This window comes from Cottoperca gobio, unplaced genomic scaffold (assembly GCF_900634415.1).
Source record: "Cottoperca gobio unplaced genomic scaffold, fCotGob3.1 fCotGob3_311arrow_ctg1, whole genome shotgun sequence".
Classification (NCBI taxonomy): Eukaryota; Metazoa; Chordata; class Actinopteri; order Perciformes; family Bovichtidae; genus Cottoperca; species Cottoperca gobio.
In genome coordinates, this window is record NW_021166921.1 from 77369 (window position 1) to 101207 (window position 23839).

A 23839-nucleotide genomic window follows, 5' to 3' on the forward strand; every position below is an offset into this window, starting at 1 on the left:
ATATATATATACATTATATATATATATATATATATATATATATATATATATATAATGTATATATATATACATTATATATACATATATATATGTATATATAATGTATATATGTATATAGATATAACATATATAATATATACATATATATATGGATATATGTATATAGTATATTTATATATATAATATATACATAATACATATATATATGGATATTGTATATATATATATAAATATATATATGTTATATAATGATATATATACATTATATATATTAATATATAGATGTATATTATTATATATATACATATATATATTCATAGAGTATCTATATATATTAATATAAATGTTTAAAATGTATAGATATATACATTATATATTACATATATATCTATGTATATATAATGTATATATATATATTACATTATATTATACATATATATGTATATATAATGTATATATATATAATTAATTAATATTATTAATATCGATTAATCTGCCCATTAATTTCTAGTTAATCGGCTTTAAAATCCAAGTTTCTCAAAGTCCAAGCTGAAGTCTTTAAATGTGTGTGTGTCAGATATTCACTTTAATATGATATTAAACAGAAGAAAGCAGGAAGTCTCCAGATTTGAGGCTGAAAACAGAATTTAAAAACATTTCTGCAGGAAAAACTACTTTAACTATTAACTGATTATTAAAACAGTTTGTGATTTTTATTATTATTATTATTATTATTATTATTATTATTGTTGTTGTGATAAGAAAAGAGAAAAGCAAAGAGGCTGAAAACAGCTTCTGACAGTTTTGCTTCAAAGATCCATTATCAAAATATTCTAAAATATTTATCTACAGATCTGTAAATTCTCGTCTAACTAATCAATTAGTTCATTTAATCGAAATCTGTAAAACTGAGTTTCTGAACACAAAGAATCCTGGAAACCTTGTTGTTCACCAGAGAAGTGCTGAGAAGTCATCCAGCAGGAAGAAACTCATCGGAAGACGTCTTGTTTCCCCAAAGGTCACATCATTTGGTTACACTTTTTAAAGAGAGAATATGCAGCTTTCTGCTGCTCAGTGACATTATTGGAGTTTCATTCTGGAACTTTCTGCAGCACTGAATGTTATTTTAACGCGCTTCCCTGATAATCTGTCGCAGCTCTTTAGATTCATCTCCTGGTTTCATATTTACCGTACAGACATGAGGCATCAACCTGTGACTCTCAGAAGGAAAGTCTCGTCAAACTATTTCTTTAAACTCGGTGCTTTTAGATTTTCCAACACTTGTAAGAACTGTTCCAGATGTGTTGGATCAGACACAGCCGCAGTGTTTGGGATAAAACATGAGCATCAAGAATTTACCTCTGACTTTGATGGAAACTGCAGAACTTCCATCATGGTGGTGTTGTTCTCGACCAGAGAAGAAGAAGCTGAGGAGCCTCAGTATCCTCCACAGTGAACCACATGGGGGGGGGGGGGTTGTGTTTGTGTCTGGCTGTGTTAAAAATATCTGCTGCGCTCACATCGGCTCTAATTTCAGGCGGTGGCTTTGTTGAATGTCCTCTTTGATGTTGAAATGTAGAATTCAGACGGGATTAACACTCAGAGCTAATTACTGCGGAGTGTGTGTGTGTGTTTGTGTGTGTTTGTGTGTTTGTGTGTGTGTGTTTGTGTGTGTGTGTGTGTGTATGTGTTTGTGTGTGTGTGTGTGAGAGAGAGTTTTTAATTTCTTGTAGACTTTGAAACATTTATTAGCTGCAAAATATCGTCAGAACGAAATCTGGAATATGTCTCTCTGTTTATTATCGACATGCTTCAGTTCAATCAACATAAAAGAATTAATGTTTTCACACTTGGGTTTATGTAAAAAATAAACAAAGACAACAAACAAAGTGAGCTTTAGAGTTCCAGTGTTCATGCTAAGCTAAGTTAGCTGGTTGCTAGCTGTAGCGCTCAGCGAGAAGAACGTAAACATCAACAAACACATTTCTGCTTTAATTCAACGTAGTTCTGTGAAAAACATTAATTCTAATTCTAATAATAATAATAATAAATTGTATTTATAAGCGCACTTTTTATATGCGTAAACAAAACTCAAAGTGCTACAGAATGTTGTCAATCGAATTATTACATAACATGCTGAATAATTAATCGCATAAATCAATATTTGCTTGGAGAAGAAAGTTAGTTAGTAAAGTTACGTTTGCATGAAGTCAGAATCCGACACAAAGCTGCTGCTGAGAACTCGATACGAAGACAAACCTGCAAAGGATTGTGGGTCGTGTCCTTAATGTCAACACACCTCCGCTTGTTTTTCAAGACGGATTTCACAGAACTGAAGGTTGTTGGCAGTGAAGTTGAGCAGATTAATAACCAGACAAAGCGTGCAAATGTTTTTACAGACAGCTGGGAGATTCTCTACACTGTTTTTAGTGTGTGTGTGTGTGGGTGTGTGTGTGTGTGTGTGTGTGTGGGTGTGTGTGTGTTCATGTGGCTGCACTTACATAACTTCCCTCTGCTAAATATAACAGCTCAGAGCCGAGCTGTCAGTCATACACACACACACACACACACACACACACACACACACACACACACACACACACACACACACTCAAACAAACATTAATATATTATTTTAACAATCCTTCTCGCCAGATGAAGTTTACATAATTAATTGTATTAATATTTTATATACATTAAAAGACGACCCGCGCACTTTTAAAGATGAATGATTTTATGTATTTAACTACAAGTGAAAACTTAAAACTACAAAAACTACAAATTGGCAAAAACAAATAGATTATTTAAACATTTCAGATTTACTTTAATTGTTAAACTGTCCCTACTTATGTATTATTATTATTATTATTATTATTATTATTATTATTATTATTATTATTATTATTATTATTATCCCTGAACAAACACCTTGTGTCTGCAGGAGTTTTCTGTTGAGTATTATTTTAATGAAATGTCTTTATAATTAAACTTCATCATCTTCGAGACACAAACTGTGAAAGACATTTGTGAAGCTGCTGATTTGACTCTTTGTTTCCTCCGTGTCTGCAGCTCAGATTGAAATCATTCCATGTAAGATCTGTGGAGATAAATCTTCAGGGATCCACTATGGCGTGATCACCTGCGAGGGCTGCAAGGTAAGCCCCGCCCCCTCTGCACTCCCACTTCCTGTCGAGCCTCAGCTGTTTGGAAAGTTTAGAAATAAAAATGTGGAATACAGATTTAAATGCAATGTTTTAAAATAAGATGATTAACAAATATATGGTGTGGAACTTATATATATATATATAAATATGTTTTATTTAGTTTATTTTTGTAAAGCGCTCGGTGTCTCAAGGCTTCAGTGTAAACTTTGGTTTGATTTATTATTGTTTACTTCATTATTTATGTATTTGAGTTAACTTACTTCATCGTAAACGTGAGCGTCTTCCAAAATAGTTTTTTATCCGTTTGAAGTTATTGTTCGTTTAGTTTGCTTTTTAAATGTATTTAGTCATCTTTGTTTTTGTTTTTTGTTTAGTTGTCTGGTCGTTTTTTTTCATCTATTTTAGTTTTATTTATCAGATAATATATAAATAAATAAAATTCCGGACTTGTGTGCTGCTGAAGTTCTCACATGCGTTTAAACAAACAACGTCTAAAACGTGTGTCGCTAAAGAGAGCTTCGTAAAGTTTTTATTTAAAACAACATTTTATTGTTTATTCATCAACAATGTTGACAAAGTTATTGTGAGTCGTGTATAAAAAGCTTGTTCACCAACAGGTTGGATCAGTTTTATTTAACAAAGTAAACACTTTTCCTCACAGTAGCTTCTGTAAACCTTCAGAAGTTCATCACATTTAATAAATAAATAGTTTTATCTTTTCATTCAGCTCGGCGTCCGGAGAATAATGATTAGAGGTGTGTGGTTGTAAACCCTAACCCTTTCCTCATTCATTGTTTTATGTTTTACAGTATTTCACAGTTCTTTGTGGAGTGAGTTTAAAGGTGCTCTATACATCAGTAATGTGGAAATGTTACATCACGGTTATCACAGTTATCCGTTGTATATATGTTATTAGAGACATTCTTATTGACAATTATCTGTATCTAATTTCAGGAATATCTCTCACATTTTTGAGTGATTAATAAAGATTCTTCAAAAACGAGATTCTTCTTCAAGTAACGGAGGGTTTTCTTTTCTTTACTGAAACACCAAACACCGTTTCGACGCTATCTTAACAGACTTCGATCAAAAGGAGAGATGCGTGGACGACACTATTCACTATGACAAGGCATCGTGCTGAATCCCGACAAGTTCAAATTCGGACAAAGAACCGTGGACTTCGCTGGCTTCCGGATCTTTGAGTCGTCAATCGAACCGCTTCCCAAGTATCTGGACGCCATCCGCGACTTTCCCACCCCAACTTCTACCATTGACATACGCAGCTAGTTCGGGCAGGTCAATCAGGTCTCCAACTATGCCCAGCTACGCGACACCATGGCTCCCTTTAAGCCCTTTTTGAGCCCAAGGCAAAAATTCCAATGGACGCCTGATCTAGATGAGGCCTTTCTCTCATCCAAAGTCTTGATTATAGAGGCTATCTGTCTGGGTGTGGAAATCTTTGACGTCTCCAAGCGGACCTGTCTTCGCCCAGATTGGTCCCAACAAGGCATCGGCTACTTCCTGTCCCAAAAGCACTGCTCTTGTAACTCTAAACTACCCGACTGCTGAACCGATGGGTGGCGAATCACCTTGGCCGGCTCAAGATTCCTCCCCTCCGCTGAGCGACGGTATACCCCAGTTGAAGGCGAAGCCTTGGCCGTAGTGTGGGGCTTGGAGCAAACCAAGTACTTAACCCAAGGGTGCGACGACTTGCTTGGTTACTGATCATAAGCCATTAGTCAAGATACTGGGTGACCGAAACCTTGACGGAATCACCAACACCCGCCTGTTTCGCTTAAAGCAACGGACTCTGGCATTTCGAGATAAACTACATTCCCGGGAAGACGAACCTTGCAGCAGATGCAACATCTCGTCACCCAACTTCCTGCGCCAACATACACTCGACTATGGAGGATGAGGAGCGTACCATAGCGGCGGCCATCCGTCAAGAGGCCTAAGAGTTCCCTGCATTGTCCTGGGATCGCCTCGCCAATGAGACCTCCACCGATCCCAAAATGCACCGTCTGATGGACTTGATTGAAGCTGTTTTCTTGTGCTTCTTCCTGCTGATCCTCCGCATGCTGAGCGTCGGTCCAGTCTCATTATCAGAATCAGAGGAAACATTTGACGTTCGCTTTGCACTTCACAAGCGTCTGGCACAGAGAACTTTCCCCCCAAACAAGCAAGTGTGTGCAGCTGCTGCTGGCAGCTGGAGGCTCGTTTCTCAGCCAACCAGCAGCGAATGTTGATTTCTCCGCGTGCACACGAGACAGAGAGGCTAGACAAGACAAGAGAGCTCGGAAAACGAAGAAATACGTCCAAAGAACATGTTTGAATGAAACGTGTAGCTAAAAATAAAAGTGCATTAAAGATAAGTAATCTAAGATCTCCTCGTCTCTCAGGGCTTCTTCAGGCGCAGTCAGCAGAGCAACGCCGCCTACTCGTGTCCTCGCCAGAAGAACTGTCTGATCGACCGAACGAGCCGCAACCGCTGCCAACACTGCCGTCTGCAGAAGTGTCTGACTGTGGGCATGTCCCGAGACGGTGAGACACACACACACACACACACACACACCTGCAGAAACATCTGGCGGTCAGCATTTTGCAAGATATTCGCCTGCAGACGAACCAGCAGAGCAGAAATGTGTTTCTGTTTAATGAAATAATGTAAAAGTAGTTTATGGCTCATTTCTTCACGTGACCCGAAACTTTACCCTAAAAAACACCACATTTTAGTGTCTTGTTAAGATGCAAAACAGCACGGAAAGTTCCTTTAATTGAAATGTCTTTTGGTGTAAAACTGACTTCTTGTGCAAAGTAATTAATAATTACTGATCCACTTAATAAATAAAACAACATCTACAGCTTGACTTCCTGATTAAGTCTCTTTCTGACTTTCTGAGTAATGTTTGTTGTAATTGTAAAAGCTGCAGGTGCACGTGTTTGAATCAGAATATGTTGTTATCTGTTGACAGTTATCTGAACTGCTTGTTGAGTAGATATATATATAATATGATATAATTCAGCACCTGCAGACTCTGAGTCTTGTTTTCACTCCTTGCTGTTTTCTGTCAAACTCAGCTGTAAAGTTTGGTCGCATGTCGAAGAAGCAGCGGGACAGTTTGTACGCGGAGGTGCAGAAACACCGCCTGCTGCAGCAGCAGCAGCTGCTGCAGCAGCAGGGCTCCCTCCTGTCACACCCTGGCCTCGGCAGCCCGAGCCCGGGCTCCACGGGTCTCACGGAGCTGCCCGATGAGGTGGGAGGCTACATGGAACAGAACTCCCCAGCAGGAGGATCGGTGTCGTCCAAGGTGTGTGGGCTGTTTGCTTTACACAGATATCCACAGTTTCCTTTACTATAAGAGCTTCTCCTCCACACACAGGCAGACTCTGGAGGAGGAGAACGAGGAGAAAGAGGAGAAGCTCGTGGGTTCTACCTAGACATCCAGCCGTCCCCGGATCAGTCCGGACTCGACATAAACGGCATCAAACCGGAGCCGCGGTGCGACTACGGGCCCAATAAAGGCTTCTTCCCGTACTGCTCCTTCAGCGACGGAGACACATGTCCCACAGTGTCCATGGCTGAACTGGGTGAGATGCATTTTAAATCTAATGACCAGATAAATTACATATTTAACCTGCAGGGTCCAACAATAACTGGGCTCTGAGCACGCCAACCTCGTCTGAGCTCAAAGGATTCAAAAGTTTGGGATTATTTATTTTGGATATTCTATTATAGAGATGAAGTATTAATTATAATAATATTAATAATAAATGTCGCTGGTGGCACTGATTAGTGTAAACGTGTTGTTTTCACAATATCTTGTTAAACTTCATTTATATCAATATTTCAAGTTCCATCCATCCTTTTATTATATATATATAACCCATCCATCCATCATCCATCTATACATCCATCGTCCACCTCTTATCCGGGGTCGGGTCGCTGGGGCAGCAGCTCCAGTAACGAATCCCAGACTTCCCTTCTCCGGGCCACATCCACCAGCTCTGACTGGGGGATCCCGAGGCGTTCCCAGTGAGGAGATATAATCTCCACCAAGTCCTGGGTCTTCCCCGGGGTCTCCTCCCAGCTGGACGTGACTAGAACACCTCCCTAGGGAGGCGCCCAGGTGGCTCCTTACTAGATGAACCACCTCAACTGGCTCCTTTCAACGTAAAGGAGCAACGGCTCTACTCCGAGTCTCTCACAGATGGCTGAGCTTCTCACCCTATCTCTAAGGGAGACGCCAGCCACCCGTCTGAGAAAACACATTTCGGCCGCTTGTACCCGTGATCTCGTTCTTTCGGTCATTACCCTTCATGACCACAGGTGAGGGTAGGAACGAAGATCAACCAGTAGATTGAGAGCTTTGCCTTCTGGCTCAGCTCTCTTTTCGTCACAACGGTGCGGTAAAGTGACTGCAGTACCGCCCCCGCTGCTCCAATTCTCTGGCCAATCTCTCGCTCCATCGTCCCCTCACTCGCGAACAAGACCCCGAGGTACTTGAACTCCTTGACTTGGGGTAATGGCTCATTCCCTACCTGGAGCAGGCAATCCACCGGTTTCCTGCTGAGAGCCATGGCCTCAGATTTGGAGGTGCTGATCCTCATCCCAATCGCTTCACACTCGGCTGCGAACCGATCCAGTGACTGTTGAAGGTCATAGACCGATGAGGCCATGAGGACCACATCATCTGTAAAGAGCAGCGATGAGATCCTCAGGTCACCGAACTGCAACCCCTCTCCTCCACGACTACGCCTCGATATCCTGTCCATGAAAATCACAAACAGGATTGGTGATAAAGCGCAGCCCTGGCGGAGGCCAACATTCACGGGAAACTGAGTCCGACTTACTGCCGAGTATCCGGACACAGAAGTGACCCCTCACCCCATACTCCCGCAGCACCTCCCACAGTATCACCCGGGGGACCGCATTGTTCCTCTTCAATCAGAGGTTCGACTATCGGCTGAACCCTCCTTTCCAGCACCTTGGAGTAGACTTTATAATAAGAATATATAATTATATATATAATATATATTATTATATATATTATTATATATATAATATATATTATTATATATATTATATATATTATTATATATATTATTATATATATAATATATATTATTATATATACTACACTTTAAGCTATGTAATGTTTCTAGAACATCTGCTCGTATAGCACTATTGTGCAGTACAATAACGATTATATATAGAAAACACAGAAACATGATAACCCTGTGTGTGTGTGTGTGTGTGTGTGTGTGTGTGTGTGTGTGTGTGTGTGTGTGTGTGTGTGTCCCAAATACACAATACTGAAATAAACACTAAAATAGAAGCATTACACGCAATATTTCATAAAAGCATAAAAACACAATAAGACGTCGTACTTCATGTCCTGGTCTGATTCCCATCATGAACTTATGAACATTATGGACACAAACACGAAGAAATGCAGATTGTAGTCGAGAGCTGGAGGAAAAAACAAACAGAGAAGATGAGGAAATCTGTTGAAAGAAGAAGAAGAAGAAGAAGAAGAAGAAGAAGAAGAAGAAGAAGAAGAAGAAGAGGAGAAGCAGAAACAAAGAAGAGTTTGAGACACAGAAGAAGAGGAGAGGGATGTGTGGGGCACACTGAGGCAGAGGTGGTTTAAAATAGCAGGAGGTTGAACCTCATCTTCAGAGCTCATTAAAACCTCTGTGTGGTAATCAGCTGTCTGGTAATTAGGGCCGTGTGGGACGTGGCCGAGCACTCGGGGGGGAAATCATCTCCTTGTTCTCCCTGGAGATTCGTTTTTCTTTCACAAAAAGCATTTATCACACAGAAGCTGCATTCACTCGTTGTTTTGATCTCTGCTGTTATTTCACTTTTGTTCTGGAACGAACAGAACGAACAGGAGACACAGACGCTCGTTCGTCTTCTGTGCCACAATATGAAAGATCACAAACACAAAGCAGGAAGTGGCTTCATACACACACACCAGGGTTCGAGCGCTTCTCTTCCACCGTCTAATTGTCTCAGTCCAACAATATTAATATATTATAAAAAGATAGATTTACAAAACCCACAACATGTTTTTATCAAATCAAATATTGACAAAAAGTAATCAGATCAACAAGGATTCTGACAATTATTATTAGTTATTATTTGTTCAAAACGTACATTTAATTTACCCTCCTCATGGCCACCACACTCCATTGACAGAAAAAGTCATTTTACCTCAAAGAACTTCGTAAAACACATAAAATGTAAAGTTTTTCTTGAACTGTTCCAACAATCAGAAACAGATGTTGTTGGTCTGCGGAGGCCAGATAACTGAAGTCTCTTTCCCTTGTTTCCAAATCGGGGGACAGGAAATGCACCGGGCGCAGAGGATTGTGAGTGTTTTATTGGCGTGGAGGACACACCTGGATGCATCCGTTGATAACCCTTTAAAGGAAGAACTCAAAGCATCCTGGACAGTCCGTCGATGACGTAGCATCTTTGAGCCGTTTCAGGATCCTCCCCGGACTGACACACACTCAGTTTCATCTCTGACCATGTTCTCACTATCGTGTGTTGTGTTGCAGATCATCTGGTTCAGGTCACCTCAAAGTCTCACCTGGAGACGTGTCAGTACCTGAGGGAGGAGCTGCACCAGATGAGCTGGCAGAAGTTCCTGCAGGACGAGGTGGAGAGCTACCAGAGCAAGGTGCGTTTACAGCCTTTGTGTGGACCGCGACAGCACTTGTGTTATAATTGACTTTAGTTCCCGTGTGTTTGTTTCTAACGTCTTCTGTCTCTGTGCAGCCTCCCGAGGTGATGTGGCAGCTCTGTGCCGTAAAGATCACAGAGGCCATACAGTACGTGGTGGAGTTCGCCAAACGCATCGACGGCTTCATGGATCTTTGTCAAAACGACCAGATCGTGCTGCTGAAGGCTGGTGAGTCGGCTGCTGTTCAATAATGTTCTTATTGTCAATGAATCTTTATGCTCAAACATAAAAACTATTAAAAACACATCAATGATCCACACACACACACACACACACACTGACAAACACACACACACACACACACACACACACACACACACCGTCCTGCTGTCACACACACTCACTACAGCACCAGATGTGGATTCATCCGTCCCCGACAAATTCACTATTTCCTGTTTGTGTGAAACTGCAGTGAGCAGCTGTTTTAGGAAATGACTGAGACTATTATATAAATATAAATATATATTATATTTATATTATTATTATATATGTGAAGTGTTTCACATTAATCTCCGTGTTTTCTCCGCAGGCTCACTGGAGGTCGTCTTGGTTCGAATGTGTCGCCTGTTTGACTCGCAGAACAATAGCGTTTACTTTGACGGGAAGTTTGCGGGTCCTGACGTCTTCAAAGCTTTAGGTGAGTTACACACACACACCACACACACACACACCCACACACACTCACACACACAGTTCAACATTAGTGGGAGATTGTAATACTTGTGTCTTGGCGTTGAAATGTGCGCTGAGTGAAGAGATCGATGAACTGATCACATGATTGTGTCTGTAATAGTATATGGAGTCCGCCCCCTAGTGTTCAACACAAGGAACTGCATCTCATTACGCATGAATAAAAACGGCACCGCTGAGATGAAAGAAACAGTTTTCTTGTGTGTTTTTCCGCCGTCCGATGTTCGGCAATGTGTGGAGCATTAATGAGACGATAATGTAATATATGCAAATAAATTAATGTAATAATGAACTCTCTTTTATTTAACTCAGATTTATGTCGAGCGCAGACTAAATACATGTTTTTGCAAAATAACATTATTCAAAATGACACTGTGTTAAACTCGTGTTTCTTTTTAAATATACAATAAAACAACGTGACTGTCAACACAGTGAAGCCGGCAGCTCACTCGTTCCACAGGACGGTTTGTCCTATTCATATTCTTCCATCACTAGAAACTGTGTCAACTGAAATTGTACTCTATCTCTCATCATAAAGCTACAAGTATTTCTAAGATATATTAATGTCTATAAATACTTTCATAAAATAAAAGTAGTTAATGATTTGTTATAAGCTGTCAAACAAATTAAATATGCGTGTTTGCTCACACGATGCACACGCATAGATACATAACACAATTATAGTTTTCTCGTGTCAAACATCAGCTCGGCACTACCTCAGAACAGATTGCATTGTGGTCCGCAGCTGTTTCACTTCCTTCATGTGAGACGAGACTTCTTTTCTCTTTTCTGGTTTAATAAAACAAAATGTCACAATTGATGACACGTCACATTCAGAACTCACGTCACTGGTTCACTGAAGTATCGTTATTTCCCTCTGTGTGTGTGTGTGTGTGTGTGTGTGTGTGTGTGTGTGTGTGTGTGTGTGTGTGTTCAGGTTGTGATGACTTGATCTCGTCAGTGTTTGACTTCGCTAAAAGCATGTGTTCCCTGCATCTGTCGGAGGACGAGCTCGCTCTGTTCTCAGCGTTCATTCTGCTGTCTGCAGGTACGTCTCCTCTCAGGTGTGTCACACCACACGTCTGCAGATTTACTGTGAGTTCACAAGCTGAAATAGTGTGTGTGTGTGTGTGTGTGTGTGTGTGTGTGTGTGTGTGTGTGTGTGTGTGTGTGTGTTGCCACAGACCGGTCGTGGCTGCAGGAGAAGCTGCAGGTGGAGAAGCTGCAGCAGAAGACAGAGCTGGCTCTGCAACACGTCCTGCAGAAGAACCAGAGAGAGGACGGAGCGCTGAACAAGGTACACACACACACACACACACACACACACACACACACACACACACACACACACACACACACACAGCCTCTCAGATGGACGTTTGAAGAAGTGATGATCAGAATAAACAGCATTGCAGATGAGACTCTGATTAAACCCGAATAAACAAACATGAAGTGTAAAACTTTACAGGAAGCGGTGCGTTCAGGTACACCGTCTTCGTAAAGTGAATTTAATGGCTGTACTGAATGACTCACACCATGAATGAAGTTACAAACATCAACACAGCTTCATGTCTGTTCAATATAAAACCTTTAAATGGCGCCACACCGCCCCCGTGTGACGACACAGTGAACTACAACGTTAGACATTTAAAGCAGCTCGATAAACAAACTGCAGGTGAAGCTTTGTTCACACAACATTACATTACATTACATTACAGTTCATTTATCTGACGCTTTTGTCCAAAGCGACGTTCATAAAGTGCAAATAATCCTGGAGATACAACTCCAAACAGCAAGAATCTTGTAAGTACAATAGCTTCAAAGAGGTACAATCGTATCAGTGAACACGGTCTTCAAACAGCCAGTTTGAAGTGCAACATACAGAAACAATAGAATACAAATTCAACTATAAACAAGCCAAACCAACACAAGTGCAACATACAAAGAACAGTTATTTAGTTTTCTCCATTCGCCGAGGTGCAGTCGACACAGGTGAGTGTTCAGTCTGCAGAAGGTGTGAAGACTGTGAAGACATAACTAACTGCATCCTGTACATGTGAGCACCTGAAGACATCAGACGATCAGCTGAACACCCAACAGTAGAAATAACTCTTCACCTCCTCCACATGTTCTAACGCTTATATTTTGTCTTCTGTCTCCTCTCCTCTTTCCTTACTTGTCTCCTCCCCTTTCTTGTCTCATCTCTTGTCACCTCATTTCCTTGTCTCCTCTTCCCTCTTGTTTCCTCACTCCTTGTCTCCTGTCCTCTCCTGTCCTCTCCTTTCCTTAATTGTCTCCTATTTTGTCTCCTTGTCCTCTTTCCCCCTCTCTCTTTTTTTCTCTCCCCTCCTCCCTTGCCTCCTCTCCTCAGCTCAGATGTAAGGTGTCCGCGTTGCGTTCACTGTGCAGTCGTCATGCAGAGAATCTGTCAGCGTTCAGAGCCGTGTACCCCGACATCGTGCGGACACACTTCCCTCCGCTCTACAAGGAGCTGTTCGGTGCCGACCTGGAGCTCAATCTGCAGAGCGACGACTAAAACGCTGAGCGGGAAGGAGCTCCGAGCGGCTCCACGGAGCAGAGCGGTCAGACGCACCGAGCCCGGTGACCGCGGCCGGGGAGGACGCTGCACTTCTCAGAGACCATCAGAACGGAGACCTTTGGACTCCTCGGTCTGTCTTCGCCTCCTCCTGCTCCTCTCGTGGTTCTGGGTTTGGATGCGGTTCTGCCTGCACGTCTTGTGTCCCGGGTGTTGGATCTGGATTCCTCTGACATTGACGGACACCTTCAGTGTTCTCACTGAAACCTGCTTCTGTTTGTCCTTCATCACGTCACCTCTTCTTCTAAACGTTTCTTCACGTCTGAGCCGCAGATAAAAGCGGCACAGAAAATACATTTATATCCTCCAGGAGCAGTTTGTGCTCCGAGCTCAGCAGGGTTTTATAAAACTGGACGGTGCAACAAGCTAATGTGAAGCTGGCTGCACTATTCATTTCAATCATGTCTTTAAATCCTGTCACACACGTCTTTAGACACATTTCTCCAAATTCAATCCGACAGATTTGGTGTTTTTGGAAACTTGAGTTCTTTTCTAGAATTGAAAATTAAGTTTTTATAGGTTTTAATAATGTTTGAGCAAATGCACTGCATCAAAGGTTGAGAAGAAACAGACTCAGCACTTACATATAACATTTCTGAAAAGGTGCCATGAACAAAAGTTAATAAACGTGTGTTTACAGCAGCTGATAGAATATTCAGAAACAAAAAGACGCACATCGCTGTGCTGCGTTTAGCTCTGCTGCCATTTGTATCTTTAACTGTTTGGCTTTTTGATGGATTTAAGGCTTTTAATATATATATATATATATATATATATATATATATATATATATATATATATATATATATATGGCTTAATCATATTCTCCCTAAATATAAGAACTTTTTCTCAAAGACTGGACGGTAACTTTCATTGTCCAGCATGTTTCTGTCCACTTCTGCAATCAAGCAGTAATGTTTCTACTTTATATTCAGTTTGTGTGACGGTCAGCTGCATGTTGTCTGTCATCTTCTCCCGATGTCTTTGAATGCATCACTCAGGTTAATGCAGATCGTGAAAAAGTCAACGAGACACCAAACGTCACGTTCACGTCTCTTCTCAGGCAGTTTTACTGGATTATTAATTAGCAGAAACGTAGACGCTGCAGTTGTTGCTGTTTGTGTGTATTTGATGATTTGTTGATCTCTTTCAATATATTCGCTTGTTTTTGTGATGATTATTCAGGAAAAAGAAATATGAAGGAAAAGCCTTTTTTCTCAGAGGTCACCAGATTAAAAGTCCTAAAACACTTTTAAACTTGTAAAGTAAATATGCACATGTGGAGCAAATACCAACTCAAAACACAGCTGACTGACCCAAAACAGACAGAAACACCTGCAGGAGTTTGAACCTAAAAGTGCAAAAAAACACTCATCCGAAAACGATTAAATATTGATTTAAAGTCCCAGGGTGGAGTCTTCTCCACAGCACAGACCGCTGAGGCTCATGGGTATTGTAGTACTTAGAGCTGTACTGATGATACTACAGATATAATACATTTAGGATCAGACTTCTTCAGAATCCACAGGTTTAACTTGAACTGGGCAGCAGAAATTCATGAGTTCTAGTTTTTATTGTGTTAAACAGAAATAGTTTCATCTACATCGAACCTGCAGACAGCAGCTTTAGACACAATGTAGCAGTTAGCATGTAGCACCACCTGCTGGACTGACAGGGAACTGCAGGTTTAAAATATATATTATTTTATATTATATATATATTCTCCTGTCAGTTTGTCTGCAACAGTTACAGTTTGGGTTTGAAGACATTTAAGCAAATCTGAATCCAGTTATTATTCCCATTGAATTAGATTCATCTGTCAACATGAGGAAGTAAACAAAGTCAAGAAAAAACAAAACTCAGACATAAAGTTGAGACGTGTTGAGAAGGAAGAACCAGTTTTGAGTGTAATTAATGACGAACCTGCAGCTACGACTTGAACATGTAACGAGAAGCAAAAGATATGAAACATTAAGTTTTAGTCAGTATTTTGTGGCTTTAATGCTTTAATTCGATAGTGAAGAGACGGGAAAGAGAGTCGGGGGAGACGTGCAGCAAAGGCTCCAGCTTGGCGGGAAATCAAAGCAGGGTCTTGCTGCTCGGACCACGTGGCACCAGAACCCTAACCAACAAGTCTCTCAAAACTGTCTGACTTCCTGTCTGTGGCTCCAAGCCCATTGGTTCCTACTGAAGATGTAAATATTTATAGACACCTCGCAAATATGTCCTTTCTTTCTTTTTTTATCTCAATAATTTCCTGGAAAATGACAGCTGGATACTGTAATTTATAAACTCAACTTTCTAACTATTTTCTGTGGCAGATTAAACGTCCTACAAATTAGAAAAATCCAAGAAAATCTTTGGTTTAGATTTTACTGATAGAAGATTCATTTAGGATTTAACCAGCTTAATAAAAAGCAATATTGAGTATTGAGAGCAATATGGACGCAGCTTCATAGAACAATAAACTATGCAGAGTCAAGTACGGAGAATTGGTAAAAGATATTACCGTGTTGCACTACAGTGAGTGTGTGTGTGTTTGTGTGTGTGTGTGTGTGTCATTTCCTCCGTCATTACGTTTATGTTTTACCTTCAGCTCCGCTTCACATCTCCAGGTCCAAGGCCCATTAAAAATCTGTATTTCTGGCAAATAATGAAGTTTAGCCATAACTGAATGTCGAGCAATAATGTAAATGTATTTCTATCTTTGTTCATTGTGTATAGTTTGAAAGTATGGCATGTCAATGCAGATTTTTAAGATTTGATTTGGGTTAGGGTTACTTCTGAATCTTGTGTGTTATTGGCTTAATATTTTGTCCCGTGATTACGTAAGCTGATGACACACTTCTCTCCCTCTCTGCCACCTTATTGGTTTGGCCCTCGTTCTGTAAGTATTAATATTAATAAGTCTGTACAGGCCACAGGAAAATACTGCTATAGATGAGCATCACACCTTGTATCTGTAGATTGATATGCATCTTAATGTTTCTGGTTTGATAGGCACTGCTCTCCTTTAGGTTTAGTTTAGTTACAGAGAGAGCACCTTTGTGTTTTTAAGAAGTGTTTGATGCTAGGTTACCTTTCGTTAGCAGAGTGAACATTTTACCAGCTATGCCACATTGTAGGTTTCCTCACAGGCTAATACTTTAATAAAAGGAAAATTCTGTTTTTATTACCAACCTGACAGCAACATTGTCCGAATTGTGTCGTACGATAACAACTTTTATTTGTCATGGATCAAATTTATCTGCTTGTATTGCTATGCACGGTGACTACAATTAAAACCATGTTTCTGTGATTCTGGTGACCAACATGTCTAAATAAATAAAATGAGAGACTACAGACGGAAACGGAAACATGTTGTGGAAGCCCTGGAGCCAGAGACTTATTGTGGGGGAGGTTAGACATCGGCAAAAGTTATTTATTGGATGTTTTTTGAAGTGTTGTTCCTTCCTTACTATATGCTCTTATTAAAATGGGACAAATCTAACTAAACTAAGCTAACGATTGCAAACTTGTTTTCCAAACCAGGAAAGTGTCGACCTGCCTCCTGTCCAAGTTGTATAAAAACTGAATTTTCCTTTAAATTGTCAAATGTTATTATGATAATGAAATATCATGGTACGAAAATGTTATTTCCCAGCCTGCACCTGTATCAGTGTGTCGCGCTCGGCGTGTCGATGTCTTTGTTTAAACTGACTTCTTTTGTTTTGATACAAAGCAGAGCTGTATCTGAAATGTAATAACAATAAAACAGAGAAATGCATTTGTTTGTTTGAGCTTTTTTTTTTGCATCTACTGCTTCTTTAAGTAAAACATTCAAAATAAAATAAAGTTATCTTTGTTTGAATAACTTCAGTTTACAAAGATGAAGCCAGGTCCAATAAACCATTTCAGCTGCATGATCCTGTGGTCCTGCTGTATTCTTACAGTTATTATTATTGTGTCATATGTGTACAGTTGTTATTACAATCACTGTTATTGTTAGCGACACCTGGAAGATGCTCCACTTCCTTAAGGATCCATTCATGTAAACTATATGGACAGAAGTATTGGGTCACCTCCACATTACACCTACAGGAGCTTTCATAACACCCTGTTCCAAACTCATAGCATTAATATGAAGTTGTTCCCGTTTGCATCTATAGCAGCTTCCACTCTTCTTTCTACAACATGTTGGAGCGAGTCTGTGGGAATGCTTGCCCATTCATCCAGAAGAGCGTCAGTGAGGTCAGACACTGATGTTGGACGGGAGGCCCGGCTCGCAATCTCTGTTCTAGTTTATCCCAAAGGTGTTCACTGGGGTTGAGGTCAGAGCTCTGTGCAGGCCAGTCAAGTTCGTCCACACCAAACTCATCACACCAGTGTCTTTATGGACCTTTGTGCACAGTCATGCTGGAGCAGAGAAGGTTCTTCCCCAAACTCTTTCCACATAGTTAGAAACATAGAATTGTCCTAAATGACTTAAGATGAAGCATTAAGATTTCCCTTCACTGGAACTAAGGGGCCTCGGCCGACCCCAGAGAAACAAGCCCATAGCGTTATCGAGTCAGCAGAGATTTGGCGACTTTTATGCACTGTGCGCCTCACCACTCGGCGACCTGCTCTGTAACTTTACGTGGTCTGCTACTTCATGCTGAGGTTCCACTTTGCAATAATACCACTTACATTTGATCGTGGGAATATCTAGGAGAGAAGAACTTTCATCAACTGGCTTCCTATTACAGAACCACTTTCATTGAGCTGTTTAGAACGAGCCATTCCTTCACATGTTTGTGAAGGCGGACTGCATGGCTCGGTGCTTGATGTTACACCTGAAGCAATGGGACTGAATCAAACACTCAATGATTAAGACGAGTGGCCCAATACTTTTGTCCATATAGTGCATGCTCTCATCGTTTTTGTCATATGGATTGTCTTTAGTGTAATTACAGGTATGTTGTTCATTCTGTACACTGTCTGACATTTCTTACACTTTTCTGCATTAGTTGATTTGTTTTGGGGAGTTTTTCTAAAGACGGGATCTGAGGCAAGTTTGTAATTTGTGATATTTGGAGGCAGACAAACCAGCTGCATGGAGAAATAATGTTTTATTTGTGCGTGCTATTTGGTTAAACTTCCAAATCTGTCAGATCAAATTTGAACAGATCAATTTCTAAATCTAGAAATGTAATTTAAAAAAAGAAAAGCAAAACATATGAAGAAGAGGAGCAGAGAGAGGAAGAAGGGAGACGAGAAAGGAAATGAATTAAAGGAGTTTTGATATAAATGTCCTGTAGTTTTCTCTCCAGTAGATGGCAGTAGAATACAGGTGTATCTGTTATAACCGGCAGCAGAAGAGGAAACTGTTACTCAGCAGAAAACAGGCAGACTGCCCCCCCCTATCTCTGTTTAAGCTCAATATCAAGTTGTACATTTGACCGACAGTTTCCCTGACAGCCGATGGACTCGTCGTGTTTTAACGCTTAATTTTTATACTCAAGTGCCTTCTTGTCAGCCTTCACTTTCTCTGTCAGACCTTCTGCTCTCTGAGATCCTCATTCCTGACTCAACATATAAACATATCACCTCGAAATGTTTATTCATCTCACTTTCCAACTTCTCCTCTGTCCACTTTGCATCGTCCTAAATGTCTGGATGAGTCTTCAGGTGTGATGTCCAACATATTCCTGGAAGTTTTATTGGTTGTAGTTTGGTGCTATTCTCTGGGCCATAGAGGGACGCTGTTTCCTCTGCATTGCTGTGGATCCTACAGGTAAAGACTGACATGTTTTCCAGACTTATTCTGATATTTCTTTGTCTATTTAGATTTCCCAAGTTTTAGGCCAAAAAAACAACAAAAATCAGTAAATAATTGAATAATTCTCTGGAGTTTTGTTGGGGAAATAAAACGCTTTGTTCTACAGGACACCTCGGAGGGTTCCTGTAAGTTAGAGATCAAGTTCTGGGTTTATTGTTATTTAATATTGACTCGTAAATGCATCATTTTAAGTAATTGTTTGACATTTTTGGAATAAAAAATACTTATTCACTTTCTTACTGTGAGATAAATGAGAAGATTCAACTGCATTTTAATCATGGAGCCACAAAGTGATTATCTTAGCTTAGCATAAAGACTGGGAGCAGAGGAAACTTCTAGCCAGGCTATTAAAGAAATCACCAACCAACACCTCTTGTATGTTGTTTCTTTATACTGCACACACACAGAAATGCTCCAGTTGTAGAAGTTTTTAACTTTGTACAGACATGATATTGATATTAATCGCCTCATATAACTCTCTTAGCAAGAAAGCAAATAAGTATTTCCCAAAATGTGGAACCTTTCCTTTAAATGAAACCTAAAACAAAAGTAAAAATCTAACAAAATGAACTAACAACTCCTTTGTCTGTCTTATTGTTATGTGGTTGAGTGTTTTTTCAGTCCATACAACCCAGTGTACCAACTGTAAAGAGTATTGTAGCTTTAGCTAGCTAGCATGCTACACATCGACTGTGCCTGTGTTTGTGTGACGCTCAGACTCACCAGGATCTTTGTCTCTTTTTATCATTTCTTCTCGTTCGTCTGCTTCTTGTTTCTGTACCTGTAAGTAGAAAGAACTCATAAATTTCCAACCTAACATTAGAGCTATGCAAACCAAATGATGAGCGATGGAGTTTTACACGGTGGTGGTAACATAACTTTAGATTTTTTAAGACTGCATTGAATCCTCGCTGCTCAGAAATGTTCCCGTCTGTGTGAGTTTCTGATTATTCGGATCTGACTGGTGTTGATTGTTTGTTCGCTCACAGAGATGATTTGGCACCGAAACTAAAGGACTCGACACTTGAATTTCACAGAGTGTTGTGGATGCAAACTAATCTATATGAATCCTACAAACTGGGACAAAGACGAGGAAGGTGAGCTTGTGTGCGCACAGAGGTAAAGTGTTGCCGGCGGTCTTATTAAGTTATCCATCTGTAATGAGAATTCCTCCGGTAGATGAACACCTCGCTAATGAACGAGCGTCAGAAGCTGTAAAGGGGCTTTGATGAAACAGGAAGTGTTAAACAGGTTATTGCAACACCAGCTCACACGTTTAATGCACTGCTCATTTTGTCCTCATTACATCCTGTAGCCTCACACACACGTCCAGGAGCGACTTAAAGAGATCAGGGAATACTACAAGATAAGACGTTTTACACACCAGCTCACACTGTTCTTTTCTTTTACCACCCGGAATGTTCATGTATAACGCAGACTGTCGTTAACTTGTTTATTTTCAGTTTATGTTGCACTAAGGAGTTCTCTAATGTCGTGTGTTGCTTTTATATCGACAAAATTGAACAGTTCACAGATGTTATGAGCAAACTCGGTGGAAAAGAGTCATCGAGCAACTGTTAGCGAGCTAACAACACATTTAAGTTTCAGTGTCAGGGACAAACAGCTCAGTCCAAAGGTTAAAAACACAGCGACCAGTTCCTGTAAAAGTCTTTAAGAAGCTGGTTTGTTAAACTCGTACAGACAGAAATGTAAACATGTATTATGGATTGTGTTGCACGGCTAACCATGGATACATTTCACCTTTAACATATCTTAGGGTGCGTTCAGAAACACTCTGTTTATAAATTCAGAGTAATCTTGGATTTTAGATGTTCAGAGCACCACAGTGACTGGAATGCGAATTAAATTAAATAATTTAAAAGTTTATCACATCTCGTATTAATCATTACCTCACTGTCCACATGCTCTTTGTAACACTTTGTATTATACGTATCGACTGGAACGTTTTTCTTTCAGCAATATTAAATCAAATCAAAACTAATTTATTTATATAGCCAAATATTACAAATGACACATTAGTCTCAGTGTTTACAGTCTGTACATACGACCCCCTGTGTCCTCAGACCCTCGCACCACACAAGGAGAAACTCCCTAAAAGAAACAACACAATGAACCTGAGGAGGATCCTCCGTCAGGACACACAGACTGTGTACAGATGTGTGTAGATGTCGTGTGTACAGAATAAACAACATAGTAAAAATACATTTTGATGCGACAGAACTGATGATGTGTTTGTATAAAAAGAAAAAGGATGAATCCAGGATGATGTCAAAAAAGCTTCCCAGTGTCATGTCTCGTCGAGTTTGTTGAAGTTTTATTGTTGTCCAGTCTTGTCAGTCACCGTCTGTCTTATCACTTCCTGTTTTATTTTGTACCTACCTTACTTCCTGTCTTTGTGTGGTTTCCCTGCCATCGTCAGCGTCTGCCCCGCCCCGGATTGTTTCCACCTGTTCCCCCTCACCTCTTGTATAAATAGTCCTGTCTCCCCCTTGTCTTGTGCCAGTATGTCTTGTTATATCATGTGAAATGACCCGCTGTGTCAAGAAGAGTAATTATTCTGAAAACTTTGTATATCCTCCTTGTGAGAGCTTCGAGTGTGATTATATTATATTTTGAAGTAAATTATTGTTTATTTAAACTTTACATTTGTTTCTGGCGTTGTGCGTTTGAGTCTTCCTTCCCTGTGTACGAGGTCGTGACATCCAGTGCTCCAAAAAATAAATATAAATGGGCGCAGCTGATTCATGATCCAGACGTTTAACAAAGACAACATGACAGATGAGAGACACATAAACTCGAACGAACGCACGAACGCACCCTTAAACTTAAATAATGTGTAAATATGTTGCAAGGAAACCCCTGTAACACTGTCCAATCAGGAGCCAGCTATGATGTAAACAGGAAGTCTCTGTAGCATCACAAGCTAACAACAGTTTTTGAGGGTTATTTTTGTGAAATGTCAGGTTTTACCTCTTTTTAAACAGCTCAGATGTTAGCTTGCTAGCCTTAGCTTTGTCAATTGGTTCCAACAGCGTCACCTGCAGTTAGTAGCCGTTAATATTTAGTAATAACTAATCTCTTTGTGAGATGAAACCTGTTTTAATTTACTGATAAAACTCCACTTAGTAAACACCAAAGTCAGACCGGGGCTTGAAGTTAAAAACAGTTGGTGTGTTATTGTTTTACTTCCATTAGGAAATTGATTTTGTCGTGAAGTTTCGCAAAAGAAAAATGCCCCGTGTTGATACCCGGATGACGGGGCAGACATCACAACACTTTCTCTCCGTCTTTAAACACAACTTTGGGAAAGTTAAGCTTCCCGCTCCATTTGCTGAAAGATATACAAATATTTGCCATAGATGTGAAATTGTTCTGTGAGCCAGCCGTCCCCAAAAGCACTTGGATTCCCTTTGTTTTTGAAGCACTGTCACACAAAACAGTTTATATTGAGCAGCTGTCTGTTGTTTTTCCGTCCTGGCTGAAGACAAAACTCCAGTAAACCCTGAGAGACCCGTAGAAGCACAATCAGGATAACAACTGCAGCCAAACCAAAGCTCTGCTCAGCGCCAGGCTGTAGTGACAAAACACTTCCTCTGTCTCCTCAATGAGACTTTGATTTACACAAACAGTTTACATGAGCCTCCACCTCTCCACCCCTTCATCCGGCCTGCGGCTCTAATTACGGGGACACGCGGGAGGACATCCCTCACGACTGAGGGAGAGGAGGGAAGTCGCTGGGGACGTGTGTTTGGTAATCAGACTTGGCAGGCAGCAGAGCCTGGCAGCAAACTGTGGACAGAGAGACGCACAAAGTGTGTGTGAGCTCCACTCGCACTTACCCAAACAAATGTGGAGCAGCAGCAAAGACCTGGACTGTAAATAGCCTCAGATTCTGTTTTGGATTTTCTGCGTCTTCATACCGTTGGTCTGATAAAAACCTCAGAAGCATATGTGAAGTAGGACGGATCTCACAGAGGAGCAGAGAGACAGACTGTAGCTTTAGTTATAGAGAGAGGCCTCAGAGGCTCTGCAGTCCACACGGCAAACTAGACTTGTTATATACCACGGTATTACTTAATATATACTATACTATGACTTTTTATATGTACCATCCATCCATCGTTCTACCGCTTATCCATCGTCGGGTCGCGAGGGCAGCAGCTCCAGTAAGGAACCCCAATTTTCCCTTCTCCGGGCCACATCCTCCAGCTCCGACTGGGGGATCCCGAGGCGTTCCCAGTGAGGAGATATAATCTCTCCACCGAGTCCTGGGTCTTCCCCGGGGTCTCCTCCCAGCTGGACGTGCCTGGAACACCTCCCTAGGGAGGCGGCCAGGTGGCTCCTCACTAGATGAACCACCTCAACTGGCTCCTTTCAACGTAAAGCAGCAGCGGCTCTACTCCGAGTCTCTCCTGATGGCTGAGCTTCTCACCCTATCTCTAAGGGAGACGCCACCCGTCTAAGAAAACACATTTCGGCCGCTTGTATCCGTGATCTCGTTCTTTCTATATAACAGGGGTATTCAACTAAAATTCGAAGAGGTCCAGTTAGAGAAAACTTCCTCAAGCAAAGGTCCAGAACATCATAATGTCTAACTTGCATTAGGAATTGATGTGATATATAGTGAAGTAGCCTAGTAGCTGCATCAACGTCTTTATAACTGACTGTCAAATCAAATAATAATAATAATAATAAATTGTATTTATAGGCGCACTTTTCATTTGAGTAAACAAAACTCAAATTGTAAAAATTATGAAGCAGAAGAATGAAGAAAGTACAATTCAAAAACATTTAGACAATATGTATTATCACT

At 40.6% G+C, this 23839-nt stretch overlaps 1 protein-coding gene across 2 annotated transcripts in view; it reads left to right on the forward strand.

Moving 5' to 3' along the window:
* LOC115005510 (nuclear receptor ROR-alpha A-like) overlaps positions 1–13972 on the forward strand; it is a 19398-nt gene extending 5426 nt beyond the window's left edge. Inside the window, exons 2-11 of one of the 2 annotated variants that reach the window (XM_029427360.1) lie at positions 3070–3155; positions 5567–5708; positions 6246–6475; positions 6548–6755; positions 9735–9856; positions 9955–10087; positions 10449–10556; positions 11547–11657; positions 11794–11906; positions 12981–13972. In XM_029427360.1, coding sequence (XP_029283220.1) covers positions 3070–3155; positions 5567–5708; positions 6246–6475; positions 6548–6755; positions 9735–9856; positions 9955–10087; positions 10449–10556; positions 11547–11657; positions 11794–11906; positions 12981–13145 — 1418 coding nt within the window. In that variant the 3' untranslated portion in view covers positions 13146–13972. The remainder of the gene's footprint in view (positions 1–3069; positions 3156–5566; positions 5709–6245; positions 6476–6547; positions 6756–9734; positions 9857–9954; positions 10088–10448; positions 10557–11546; positions 11658–11793; positions 11907–12980) is intronic. The other variant, XM_029427361.1, reaches the window with a different exon arrangement.
* Positions 13973–23839: the final 9867 nt, after the last annotated feature.